The 14804-nt window shown below is 43.8% G+C and overlaps 1 protein-coding gene across 1 annotated transcript; it reads right to left on the bottom strand.

Annotated features, from left to right (window-relative positions):
* Positions 1–3595: 3595 nt before the first annotated feature.
* On the bottom strand, positions 3596–11155 carry LOC142145026 (epoxide hydrolase 1-like). Its single transcript, XM_075204466.1, has 9 exons — positions 11102–11155; positions 9291–9504; positions 8105–8285; positions 7694–7921; positions 7391–7520; positions 7049–7263; positions 4837–4945; positions 4428–4553; positions 3596–3878 (listed from the first exon to the last, which is right to left on the bottom strand). The coding sequence occupies exons 1-9, from the start codon at positions 11128–11130 to the stop codon at positions 3677–3679; spliced, it is 1434 nt and encodes a 477-aa protein (XP_075060567.1). The 5' UTR covers positions 11131–11155; the 3' UTR covers positions 3596–3676.
* Positions 11156–14804: the final 3649 nt, after the last annotated feature.

Below are 14804 nucleotides of genomic sequence, written 5' to 3'. Positions count from 1 at the left end.
AAGTGCACAGGGCTGGGCTGTAAGGTGAAAAGGTTCATTGATAGTGAAGGTAGTCGGAGTTGGAGTGAAATGTCTTCCAGTGGCGCTCGGCAAGGTGGGAGCACTTTGCAGGTAGCGGATCTGTTTGGTGCCGATGTTGAGGATTGTATCGCTGCAGACTGTGGTGGCCGAGGTTACTGTGTATGTCAGAGGGTTGGAGCCATTTTTCTGTAATTGATTTTGAAATGAATAAATCATAGATAAATGCAAGTTAATTATTATAGTCCTTAATCACACCAGCCCGTTCCTTATTATAATGTATTATTCCACCGATGTCTGTACCCCATAAACGGGAGAAGTAAACCCGATGCAGCAAAATGAGGGGAATTTAAAATGACAATTTTCTCGATCTAATGATCTACATTAGTGATATTTACCGCTATCTAATTAGACTTAAAACAAAACAGTTTTTGTCTTTTAAATTGCACACAACGCCAATATAAATGCGAGAGATGATTTTGAAAACTTTCCAAATATTGGCCTCATTCTGTATTTGGAAGCGGAACTTTGAGTCCGTACATCTTTACAATTCAAAACTGACCATTAGTATAACAAGTACATGACTCTGATTGGTTGGTTCCATGTATGTGTGTGGGTCACAGTATACACAGGGCCAGCACATCATGGTAAGCACTGCAGGAGGGCAGCATGCTTTCTGGGCATCCCGCCAGCCTCAGGAATATATATCCTGCCTTAGCCCCTGAATCCGCTCTCTGAACAGAGCAGGGATCAGTGTAGGTGCCTGGGTAAGGGGAAGCATTACATGTGTAAACTCCGGCATGGAGGGGACGTTGCTGTGAAGGACAGTGCCGGCTCCCAGAGTATACATCAGTAATATAAATAGTATGCATCATAAAAGTACATTTCTGCTTTTACTGACAAAACTCTCCAAAACTGTATGAAAACTTTGGAGCAATAGGGACACCCAGTGGACATAATGGATATTGCATGTAAGAATCAGGTTGAGCACAATGACAGCTCAGTTAGACATTCAAATTTTTATCCAGCTCTGTTATGTAATTTGATATCCACTTTTACAGACAATTATAGAGAGAGCCTTACAAGGGAAGAAAGGAAAGATGAGCTCTGCAATTATTGAGAGACAATGGGATGCAGAATACCAAGGACGTTTTGTGCTGTAGGAATGAGGCCACAGAAGGGAGTGATGGCTCCAGGTTCACAGCTTTCTAAGCAAAATCCAGGAGTTGTCTAATAATAGTATAACTGGCAACATGTATCTGACCTATTCACGCCACGACTGACCTCGACCCATTCAATTCACGCCACTCCCATTTTAGATAAGGTCACGCCCTTTTGGGTGACAAAATCCTGTAGGGAGGTATCGTGGTAACTTTTGGGCAGAGTATGAACGAGGTGATACCACATTTCTTTTATATCTGGCTTAGGGATTGTAAGTTATATCTCAGAACATGTAGCATTACATGATCCTAAATAAAGTACCTGTCACCTACATAGACACGAGGCAGCCATATTGTAGATGTGATATTTACATGTGACTGGATAGGCTGCACTCTGAGTGATGTCACTGGTACCTAGTGACTGGATAGGCTGCACTCTCAGTGATGTCACTGGTTCCTAGTGACTGGATAGGCTGTACTCTCAGTGATGTCACTGGTTCCTAGTGACTGGATAGGCTGCACTCTCAGTGATGTCACTGGCTCCTAGTGACTGGATAGGCTGCACTCTCAGTGATGTCACTGGTTCCTTGTGACTGGATAGGCTGCACTCTCAGTGATGTCACTGGTACCTAGTGACTGGATAGGCTGCACTCTCAGTGATGTCACTGGTTCCTAGTGACTGGATAGGCTGCACTCTCAGTGATGTCACTGGTTCCTAGTGACTGGATAGGCTGCACTCTCAGTGATGTCACTGGTTCCTAGTGACTGGATAGGCTGCACTCTCAGTGATCTCATTGGTTCCTAGTGACTGGATAGGCTGCATTCTGAGTGATCTCATTGGTTCCTAGTGACTGGATAGGCTGCACTCTCAGTGATGTCACTGGTTCCTAGTGGATGGATAGGCTGCATTCTCAGTGATGTCACTGGTTCCTAGTGACTGGATAGGCTGCATTCTCAGTGATGTCACTGGTTCCTAGTGAATGGATAGGCTGCATTCTCAGTGATGTCATTGGCTCCTAGTGACTGGAGAGGATGCACTCAGTGATGTCACAGGTTCCTAGTAACTGGATAGGCTGCATCATGTTGGTACAGCCTGTTAAATGGCTGCTTCCATGTGACAGGTCTCTAATATAATTTACTGCAAGACAGTACTTCCTGGGTTTATTGATTTAATGTTTGCGGCTGCTAGTGGGGCTGATACTGGCAGGAATGATGTCATACCTGTGCTATTCCCACACTTCCTACCTGTATGAGAAGAAGAACTTCGTTAGCCGGGGGCTTCTGTATGTAACTGAGAGGGGTGGAGACAATATCAGTTCCATTATATTAGTATAAAAGGTTGACACTCCCAACACTTTGCTTTGGGGAGAAGAATGATAATGTTACAGCAGCCACTTTCTATTCTTAAAGACAAATCATAATTTAAGGGAGTTCTCCACTTGAAGTTAAAAGGACCAGGTCCCAGAAACGTTATGTTGGTCATTAGTTCCTAGATCTGTATCATGTTCAGGAAACGTCTCGTACAAGAATCAGTAATTGCTACTTTTCAAAAAGTTTAAAGGAAAATAAGGATCATAAATATACTATTCTGGCTGAAGGCCGTACATGGTGAGGTAGTTGCCCTCACACACAAATACCCCCCATGGAGAGGTGGAAAGCTGGTATCTTCGTACTGTCTCGTGACATTACCCAGCTGGCTCTTTTGTCTGTCTGAACTTCAAGTTCACAACCAGCTCCCCTATACAAAGCTTAATAAATATAGTATGAGCTAAAACTGTATGACACATTCACAGTGGCAAATACAGGATTAATACAACTACCGGCAAAGTGAGAAAACACCATTTTTTTAATTTAAAGTGCACCTATCTACAAATGTTTCTGAGAAAACCTTCAGGAATCTCACTGAGCAGTGTTGGTGATATATTGTTATTTCTTGAGGTCCCTCTGGTGAGTCCCATCGATCATTTTGCAATGTATAATATGTGGTTATTCATGTATTGGTGCCAGGTGCTGGCTGAGGGAGGGTCTACTCCCCCCCCCCCCCAGGGCCGGTCCCATAGTGGGCTACCGTAGGCTGGGTCACTGGGCTACCGTAGGCTGGGTCACTGGGCGACCTTAGGCTGGGTCACTGGGCTACTGTAGGCTGGGTCACTGGGCTACCGTAGGCTGGGTCACTGGGCGACCTTAGGCTGGGTCACTGGGCTACTGTAGGCTGGGTCACCGGGCTACCGTAGGCTGGGTCACTGGGCTACCGTAGGCTGGGTCACTGGGCTACCGTAGGCTGGGTCACTGGGCGACCGTAGGCTGGGTCACTGGGCTAATTGCATTTTATTCTTTTATAATGTTCCCATTAGGCTGCTGAGCAGAGTCTTGTCCCCCCAGCTAAAACTTGTGAACAGATGAACCAAGACGATGGATACAGTTACCAGTCAGACATATCTCTGTATTCTCTATACTATGAATTCACAATGTAACATGATACAATATTACTCCATGTGTTACACCTTCTCCACTTTTGACACAAAGTTCTGGAGGTCACGGGCCAGAAGTCCGGGCTCCTCGAAGGCAGCAAAGTGCCCCCCGCGTGGCATGTACGTGTAGCTGACAATCTTGTAGAACTTCTGCTTTGCCCACACTCGGGGGGCATGCACCAACTCGCAGGGGAAGGCAGCTATACCAGTGGGCACATACACCCCAATCCTGTAATATAAACAGCCCGTTAACAGCAGCCTTCAACACACCGTAGCATCACCCATTGTCCTTTACTCTCCCACTATATCCCAGTACAAGGCGGGAGCAGAAAGTGTTTTATAAAATCCAATAAAAGAATAAATTCACAGTTAGTCAGTGACTATTCTACTACTATTCCTCTCCTCCCTAAATCTCTATGTGTCGACTTATGTAGCAATAAGCTGTTAACTAAACTAATTGTACTTTATATGAACAGAAGATGGTGCCAGTACAGGAACTGATTCTATGTGTACTTTATTGTTTTTTTGATGGGATCTGAAGAAATTCTCTGAAAGTGCCTGAACCAAAGTTGAGCTATTAATTTAATGCTTCTTTACAGTGAAAGATTTTAAAAATCAAAATAAATACGCACAGGACACTGTGAAGTCTAGAGAGCTCGTGGTGAAGAGAGCCAATGAGGAGGATCTGACTTCCGCACATATTGGTTAAATGACCTTATTAGTTAAAAAAAAAAAACATTCATATCCCACACAGTCCAAAAGTATCTCTAGGACTTACTTGGTGTCTGGGGTACGGTTAAAATCCCGTGAGAAGTTCTCCTTGTAGAGCCTCATGGAAGATGCGATGGATCCCGTGACCCAGTAGATCATTACATTAGTTAACAGATCATCGAGAGAGAATTTCCTGAATAGAGCAAGAAATATAGAGAGAGACATAGATATGTCAAACTGACACCTCCTCTTCATACCCAGCATCACCTCCACCTGGGAATATAATGTGTAGACTTTATGTTCTAGTGCTAGAAATAATTTTTAGAATTATGATTTTGTGTGATCCTTACAGGCGGTTCACATGTACTAGAAACTTGTTCGTGAAGCCTTATTGTTGTTGTTGTTGTATCTTTGTCTCCTGTATTTGTCATGTGAAATAGTGAGATGATCCAACTGTTGCGTATTTTCCATCATACCTCTCCAGACCACCCTCTTCTAGGTCCCGGAATGAATTATCCGTCCAGGTGGAGAACTTCTCCAGAATGTAGGCAGCGAGTCCAGCGGGAGAGTCATTCAGAGCCGAGCCTACGGGAGAGAACAGTCATTAAACACTTGACGCATAGTGATCTGGTCTAATGTTGTGACACTTTATGGATCATTTACAAACCGCAAAACTGCTGACCCTCAATAGCTCATTATGTGCAAAATTACACATACTTTTCCAACTAATGTATTTCAAAGTTTGTGCAGCAAACAACGTGCTTTGATGGGTTTGCAGATAAAGCTGAACATGGTGGAAAGTGTGAAAGGTCAGCTCAAAGCCTCCTTACATCTACATTAAGGTTCTGTGTCCTGAGAGTGAGGAGACACCGGGACTGTCTGTATTACATGTGTACTGAGAGTGAGGGGACACTGGGACTGTCTGTATTACATGTGTCCTGAGAGTGAGGAGACACCGGGACTGTCTGTATTACATGTGTACTGAGAGTGAGGGGACACAGGGACTGTCTGTATTACATGTGTCCTGAGAGTGAGAGGACACCAGGACTGTCTGTATTACATGTGTCCTGAGAGTGAGGGGACATAGGGACTGTCTGTATTACATGTGTCCTGAGAGTGAGGGGACACCGGGACTGTCTGTATTACATGTGTCCTGAGAGTGAGGGGACACCGGGACGGTCTGTATTACATGTGTACTGAGAGTGAGGGGACACAGGGACTGTCTGTATTACATGTGTCCTGAGAGTGAGGGGACACCGGGACTGTCTGTATTACATGTGTCCTGAGAGTGAGAGGACATCGGGACTGTCTGTATTACATGTGTCCTGAGAGTGAGAGGACATCGGGACTGTCTGTATTACATGTGTCCTGAGAGTGAGGGGACACCGGGACTGTCTGTATTACATGTGTCCTGAGAGTGAGGAGACACCGGGACTGTCTGTATTACATGTGTCCTGAGAGTGAGGGGACACCGGGACTGTCTGTATTACATGTGTCCTGAGAGTGAGGAGACACCAGGACTGTCTGTATTACATGTGTCCTGAGAGTGAGGGGACACCGGGACTGTCTGTATTACATGTGTCCTGAGAGTGAGGGTACATCGGGACTGTCTGTATTATATGTGTCCTGAGAGTGAGGGGACACCGGGACTGTCTGTATTACATGTGTCCTGAGAGTGAGGGGACACCGGGACTCTGTATTACATGTGTACTGAGAGTGAGGGGACACCGGGACTGTCTGTATTACATGTGTCCTAAGAGTGAGGGGACACCGTGACTGTCTGTATTACATGTGTCCTAAGAGTGAGGGGACACCGTGACTGGCTGTATTACATCTCCCTTTTGCATGTTGGTGCAAAAACAGGCGCGCTCATGCTCCTAATACATATTCTGCAAGTAACACCCCAGATCCTCTCAAGGGGCCGGATTCATTAAGGATCTCAACTTGAGAAACTTCTTATTTCAGTCTCCTGGACAAAACCATGTTACAATGCAAGGGGTGCAAATGAGTATTCTGTTTTGCACATAAGTTAAATACTGACTTTTTTCATGTAGCACACAAATACTTGATAGCTTATTTGTGCACTGACATTTAAAGTTGATATTTGTGTGCTACATGAAAAAACAGTCAGTATTTAACTTATGTGCAAAACAGAATACTAATTTGCACCCCTTGCATTGTAACATGGTTTTGTCCAGGAGACTGAAATAAGAAGTTTCTCAAGTTGAGATCTTTAATGAATCAGGCCCCAGTTGATGAACATTTTTGCAGGCTTCATCATCTTGCAACTAAAGTAGGTGCATTATATCACACAAGTACATTTGCGCTGTAGTTTCACAGTTTTTTCGATGACAAATGATATTTGCGATTATTGGAGCAGAATACTCTTTCGCCAATAGGCGTCAGGATTCATCAATCCCAGGTCAGTATAAAAGCCAACTGCCTGCCCCTACTATCATTGTGAGCAAAATCCATCAGATTACAACATTACAGCAATAGTGCAGGACAATCAGGGGGCTGATGATCAACGGCGACTTCTTGGGCCCATTTCCCAGAGGCCGATCGAGGGACAGGTTTGTTTTCCAACAATAGTGCCATAGACAAGTGTGCTCAGAAGACATTGGGTATTGCTGACCAATAATGAACATCACAGCACATAATCACTGTAATAATATTGGGGCTTCCTACCTACTGTGTCAGGTTTGGTCGCCTGTATGTGCATGTATCCACTTTCCAGTAAAAGCCTGTACACGTTCTTCTCCATGTACGGATATAGTTGTTTGACATCTTCTTTTGTCAACCCCACTAACCAGGGTGCAAAGCGACCAATGATCAGAGATTTCAGCCTTCCTAGTCCTCCAGTTGGGAGCATCACGAAGTTCAGATGGAGGCCCTTTACTGATCTACAAACGTAGCATAACCATGAACAATTAACGAAGCAGAGTATTTTGTATAATTTACTGCCTTTTGATGCACAGCAGACATCCTACATTTTCCAACCGTGCTGTGTCCTGTGGGCTAAATACTTACTCTGGCTTCATCTGTGACAAGAGGGTAGTGATTCTACTACCCCAATCTCCGCCCTGGAGGTAAAATTCCTTGAATCCAAGTCTCAGCATTAACTTGTAGAAGATCCGAGCTGCAGCTGAAGCATTGAAGCCTGGAACAAAAAAGAAACACTGGTTTTATTACCCAGTGTTGACCCATCGAAGGACTATTCATTGTGTAAAACTGTTTTCTACATTGTAAGAAACACGTAATCTATGCAAAACAACCACTTATTCCTTTATTGAATATCTTCTTACCTTTCATTACCTTCAGTCTAATCCTTACCCTTCTTGTGTGGTGCCTCGGAAAAGCCATATCCAGGGATAGATGGACAGATGATCTCAAAGACAATGTTGGGGTTCAGACCATGTGTCCCTGGTTCAGTCAGAAGTGGAATAATGTTATAAAACTCAAAAAAGGAGCCCGGCCATCCATGGACCATAAGGAGAGGACAGGCCTTCTGTCCAGGTGCAAGATGTGGAGGCTTCACGTGGACAAAATGTACATCCAGACCTATGGATTCACAAACAGTGCTTAAAAATTTACTCTAACTCAATTCTTAATCGGATCTCTCTCATATATATAAATTTTATATATATATATATATATATATATATATATATATACATACATATATCACACTCAGGGACATACACTCAATATAACCCTGAGTTGTTACATAAATGCTCCATATACCTTCTATGGTGGTCTGGTAGTGGGGGTATTTATTGAGGATCTTTACTTGCTTGTGCCAGTCAAACTGGTTTCTCCAGTAGGAAATAACTGTCTTGAGGTGATTAGAATTAAAACCATAGTGAAATTTGGAGTCCTCCAGTGGGATGAAGAATCGAGTGTTATCCAGCCGATCATGTAAGTCCTAGATGAACAGCCAACAATAAAATATCAACTTCTCATTTAACTGTTCAGAGTTACAGAGTCTCACAGATCACTCATCCTCTGCTAAAAGCTAAACAGATTTATTGGGGGTACATCAGCCTAATAATGTATAATGTACCTTATAGCTACAATCCAGCACTGGACTCTGTACTTGTCCTGGCTGTTACAGTCCTTGTGTTAGGAATAGGTTCAAACAATTCTACCTAAGGGTACTAGAGGTCACTGTTGTACCTAAACTTGTTGAAGTGGCCTTTAAACGTGCCCTAGTCCAAGGTGGGCAATGTTGCCTCAGAAGTATTTATCTTGGACCCTGTTTCTGTGATTGAGGCTGTTGTGAAAGTATTGTGTTATCTCAACTCCTGTTACCTGAACTTGTTTCTCTTCAATTACTTGCTCTCCACTTACTTGAGTGTCATCCCAGCTTACCTTTCATTACCCGCTTGAGTGTCAACGCGACCAACACCTACCAACCAGGTTTACGTCAACTACTTGCTGGAGTGCCAGACACAATCACATCTGAATATCTTTTACTAATACATATGAACTAGTTTCTATTCAAGGCACTGTCTAGTTGCTTCAGAATACGGACTCTGGAATTAGTTCTGTCGTCCATTGAACATCAGAAAACGTCTTTAATTGCTGCCATTTCTTTAGTAGACTATAATGTGCTACACTAAGATAGCACAGGATCATACTTGCGATACTCTAGTGTTGCACAATATATTCTACCATGTACAATAGGGCATCATAGAGTATTCGTGACCCGGGAACTCCGCCATATGCAGTTACACTTTGCAACCAGGAGCTAGCACCAGTACGGAGTCTCTGGTGACAGTGGCCAAGAGCGGTATCATAGTTATAAGATAACCATGACTCTTACCAAGTATTAAACCAAGGTACTCACAAGACTGGCTGAGAAGAGCAAATGTGTGTTTGGGAGGGAAATTCTCCTTTAATTCATTCCTACACATGTCTATGTCAATACCTTAATGTCAGCCTCGGCAGCTTCAATGACGAAAGGTCGCACACGCGTGTCATCGTTGTGGAGATGAGATTTCTCCCCAGGACCCCACCATCCTTCTCCCAATTCTATTGATTTTATCTTTCGCCCATGTAGCTTCCAGCAAAGCAGGGCCCCCCCTAAGCCAACAGCAGCTGGGACCAGGAGACTATGAGGCCAGTGGTCATTGAAGGCCGACCTACAAAGAAACCGCAAGTCAACATCATAAATCTACATACTTCTATTCTGTGTATCTCGATGTCCATGAAATACATAGTTATGGTTCAGTAGAGAAGAATGGGCCTGATTCATTAAGCAACACAAAACAAACATATTGTGTGTTTTTTTTAATAGATGTACGTAAATTGGGCATACGCACGTCTGTATTCAAAAAGGAGCGGATCTGAAGATACGTCTGGTGATGAATACGGGTCTAGATACGTCCAATACATATATGGAATATAAAGTCCCAAAAGAACGCTCAGAAAAAAAAAAAATATTCAATCAATGTCACCTTTCAAGAATATAGTCATTAATGACAAAACATTAAAAACAAAAAGCGTGTGTCTTGTTATTAAAAGATACATATATTAGGATGTTACTAATATCTACTGTACATAAAATACATTGTTACAGTTGCTCCTGATTACAAACACATGTCCTAGCTGTATACACAGCCGTCATCACTAGTAATCAGCACTTACACCTGACCTGTAGCTGCTGCCAGTGATATGACAGAAAATCATGTACCTTTGAGATGCTCAAAACTTGAATCGGACGTTGCTGTGTGCGCCCGCACTGTACACTGACTACGGGCATACGCCCAGTCCCCTCCCCGTTCTACTCCTTAAATCGTAAGCTGTAGTAAGGGTCCTTTGCGCTTGAAGAATTGTACATTGCTGCATTGTCTGACGTATGGTTCAGAGCGATTTTGTGAAAAATACAACACATATCGGCATTTATGTTCCTTGATGAATCAGGCCCAGTGTGTTTAATTTATTTGTATGACAGTGTGAATTAATCCCACTGAAGACAGCTGGTGATTTACATTCATGTCTATAGAAGCTTCACATGAGTGTGTTATAATATACGATACACCTGTATGTAATGTAAAATCTTCATTCACAATGTTCTGTCCCATCCATCCTATGGACTAATAGAACCTGACTTTACAGAGGTCATAAGATCCTGACATTAGGATTCAAACCTGGTTCTCTGCAAAGACCCATCTCAGTGTCGGATGCACAGTTAGAGGAGGAACATTGCTTAATCCTGTCCCTGCATTGTTGAGTCAATATCTGCTATAGGTCTGACTTACTAAAGGTCTATAGGGCAATGAAGGTTTGTGAAAAATGTGCATTTTATTCTTTGAAATCTGGAAAGTGGCCAAAATATTTGATCACATCACAGTCACTTTCCACCTATTTATTGTTAAATATTAACATTCCGGTTGAGCAGATCTGCCTGCAGCCCTCTGTATTATATGATGTTACACTAATGAAACTAAGCAACTGCACTGAAAAATGTTGGCCTCTTTTTCTACCTTAAACACTTACATTGATAATAAAATTAATTTATCCTTGTTTTTGTTTCCTGCTTTATGGATGAGATAAAGTACTTTTGAGTGCTGTTTAAACATACCTGAAGCTGGTTATACTTCTGCCTAGAATAAAACCCAGAACCTCCTGCTATGGTGGATAGTTTTGCTTTATATGATGGATCTATTAGCAGTTTATTCCTGACACATGGACAGAATCGCACAGGACATATATGCAGCCTGTCCGTGTTCCTCTCACCTGCCATTATCCAGGAGCTGTTTCCACATCTTGACTCTGCTTTGTTGTCTTCCTGCTCTGGACGAACTTTGTCCTGTTACACGTGGGGAGAGGGCAGTCTATACACCCCCGTTCCTCCTCTCTGACCTTGTATTGCTGAATGTAACTACATGATCTCCTCTCCCTTCATAAACTGCAGCAAAGACTCATTCGATCCCCTTATACCTATATTATTATTATCCTTTATTTATAAACTGCTGGTGTATTATGCAGATTTAAGGGATCATGGCACAAATAAATAATATGCTTACACAAGGACAATTACCCCGTCATTAGTATTGGGGATGATTGAATACAGATAAATCTCAGGTCAGTCAGTCGTAGAAATCTGGACACATAAGTGTTAGGAACCCCTCTAGCCGGTACAACACAACCCGGAGTCTGCTCTGCCAGTCAGGTGTTCACTGGAGCCCCTAGTGGTGGGGACAGACTTGGCTGCAGAATAGCAGAGGGTCGTGAAGTGCGTACCGACTAAGGGGAACCCAGGTAAGCGGAGTGGAGTCTGAGCAGAGGTCAAGGGCCGGCAGCAGATAGCAGATCCGATAAACAAGCCGGGGTCAGGGGTCACGAGCAGACAGGATGGTTGGTATACAAGCCAGAGATCAAGGTCACGAGAAACACAGGCAGGGTCCAAATCCAGGCAAGGGGTCATACACGGGTGGTCAATAGAGTTTTCCAAGAGACAGGAACAAGGCACAGAGCTGGTCAGCAGACTGGAACAGAAGCTATAACCGGCAATGAGGTAGCAGACCTCATTGCCTTAAGTAGTAAGCCCAGCCAATCAGAGCCTGGCTCTGATTATCCTCAGCCTTGCCCCTAGATTACTTAGGCAATAGGTGTTTGTCCTATAGTTGAGCGCATGCGCCCGGCTTCTCACCGCCGGGACGCAGCGCTGAAGCGTCTATGCGTTGCAACGGCCAGGACATGGGCGGAAGTGATGTCCCGGTCGCCATAGCGACAGCCGGGACGCAGGTAAGAGTCGCGGCGGCTGGGCACCGCCGCGGCTCGTAACAATAAGTTGACAAAAGCTTTTTAACTGCGTTTATCAGTAATTTATAACTCTATGTAAATGTGAGCAGATCCCCCCACCAGACGCATATACTCCTAGAGTACCTCCCATGCGCTGCTTGGCTTCCTAGAACAGGCATCTCACCATACCGCCATTCTGCGGACAAGGACTTCTGGGAACATACTGTATGTCCCACTAACTGATATCCCTTCAATACCCAGAACCAACGTCAGGGACACACAGCATTGAGGGGGGAGTCTTTAAGGGAATGGAAGGGGAGCTGGGGGCGGCCCAGTGATTTGGCAGTCCTGAACAAGTCTCAGGGGAGAAGTAGCACACACCAATGTGATGTGGCCATGCCCAATTCTTGGCAGTGCATGCACCCAGTCCTGATTCCAAAATCCTAAAAGTTGGGAAGTTTGTCATAGTCTCCAACAGGCTCATTTCCAGGTGCGGGCTGGGAGGTATCAGCCTGGGGGGCGCACAGGCGGCCGCATCACATGACAGTCAATGCGGCCGCGTCATAATGACGCGACCGTCTCGCGTGTCATGTGATGCGGCCGCCTGTGCGCTGAAGCGGCCGCATCGTGTAACACGCGATGCGGCTGCCTGTAATATAAAACATTTTTTGCATCCACTGCGGGGGACGGGGGGAGGCGGCCGGCCCGAACAGCCGCTAGACTGAGCGGCCCGGGTGCCCGCTGCCCCCCTGCCCCCCGGTCCAGCCCGCCCCTGCTCATTTCTTGTAAGACAGTCCTGGTACCATAGCCAAAGGGGTGTTTTTTCATTGGTTAGCACTTCTGCCTCTCAGCCCTGGGGTTGTGAGTTTGATTCCCAACCATGGCCTTATCTGTGTAGAGTTTGTATGTTCTCCCCGTGTTTGCGTGGGTTTCCTCCAGGTGCTCCAGTTTCCTCCTACACTCCAAAAAATATACTGGTAGGTTAATTGGCTTCTATTAAATTGACGTGTGTGTGTGTGTGTGTTAGGGAATTTAGAGTGTAAGCTGCAATGGGGCAGGGACTGATGTGAGTGAGTTCTCTGTAAAGCGCTGCGGAATTAGTGGTGTTATATAAATAAATGATGATGGTGATTATATGTAACATGACATATTGGGCGTGGCTCCAGAGATTGGGGGTATGGCCATTTCACTAATTTTCTGCCCCGGAATGGTTTGTTCTATGCGGGGGAAGTCCTGTCCATCTGATGTGTAATTGAAGAACTTGTCAAATGAATAATACTATAGGTATACTAAATAAATGAATATATAGATATCTATAAGCAAAAATAAAATCATAACAATGATGTTATTAATTAAAGCTTGAAGAGACTCCAGGAGGTACATACTAGAATATATGTTTTATTCCCATTGTCTAAACAATACTGGGTAATACATACAGACAGAGAGGTAAGAGGGCCCTGCTTGCAAGCTTAATATGCATGTCATATATCTGAATGGTATAGATACAGCAGCGTTTGTTATAGCCCATATTATATATGGTACCAGCTGCATGGCAGTATATATGCCCTATATATATTCAAAGCAAATAGAGAGTTGCTGTCAGCGCTTGTCCATAACACTGCCTATTTATGTGTATCTAGCAAAATCAAAGATAACGTATTGGTTCATATTTTGATCAAAACATTTAAGCCTGCATCCCAGCATCAAGGGCACCTCATTATATGCAGGTCCTACACTAACCTATATATTAAATACCATTAAAATGCAGTTAAAATCAGATGCACTCACCTCCCAGGTATAGGGGCTTACGTCTAATTAGGGCTGGCTTGTGAGCCACATCCAGATGAGCCTTAAATAGGCTTGATGGACAGCTGCTGTGACACCATACGGCACATACGCCCGTATAAGAAATACGCCTGTGCTCGGTATATCCCATATTATATATGGTATACCAGCTGCATGGCGATATAAATGCCCATGTATATATTTAAAACAAAAGGACAGTTGTCAGCACTTATCCTTAACACTGCATATCTGTGTGTATTTAGCAAAATGAAAACATGGGGTATCAGTTTAGTTACACACAGATATGCAGTGTTAAGTATTAGCGATGACAACAACTGTCTTTTTGTTCTGTAAATCCAGGTCTGTCCAGAAACAAGTGATACACAGGATTAGCAACAGCTGCTCAATATACTGCCCTCACATTGTGCAGTAGTTAGAGGGTTCTTTCATCTATATAAGTGATCTGTAATAATGCTGACATAAAAGCGGCTGATGTGGCTGCTGTTACAGCAGAAATGAGGGTGAGTAGACTGACAGGAGAGACATGGTAGAATAGGTAGGCAGGGGGCCGACCTACAGAAGGTTACCCAGCATCATGCATCGCATTCATTGGTGGGTCAGATACCCCTAAGGCTGTATAGGAGTCGTCTATTACACAGAGATTACTCCACATGCAGTGTTGCCCGTTCTACTCTAGAGACCACGAGTGCCATGTTAGATGGGCAAAATGTATGTTTGGGCATAATAGATTTAATGAAAGATAATTTTAAAGTATTTGATTTATATTATGAGTCTCTGCATTGTTAAGGCACTAAAATATTCATTAAACAGTAGCTTGATAAATATGTGTTTCAGTTCTTCAAGTGATATATTCAGCAAAATGTATTTTTGTTCACTGGAAATTTTTCTC

The sequence above is a fragment of the Mixophyes fleayi genome, chromosome 3 (assembly GCF_038048845.1).
Source record: "Mixophyes fleayi isolate aMixFle1 chromosome 3, aMixFle1.hap1, whole genome shotgun sequence".
Taxonomy (NCBI): Eukaryota; Metazoa; Chordata; class Amphibia; order Anura; family Limnodynastidae; genus Mixophyes; species Mixophyes fleayi.
Note: the sequence above shows the minus strand (reverse complement) of the source record. Positions and strands in the feature narration are given on the sequence as shown.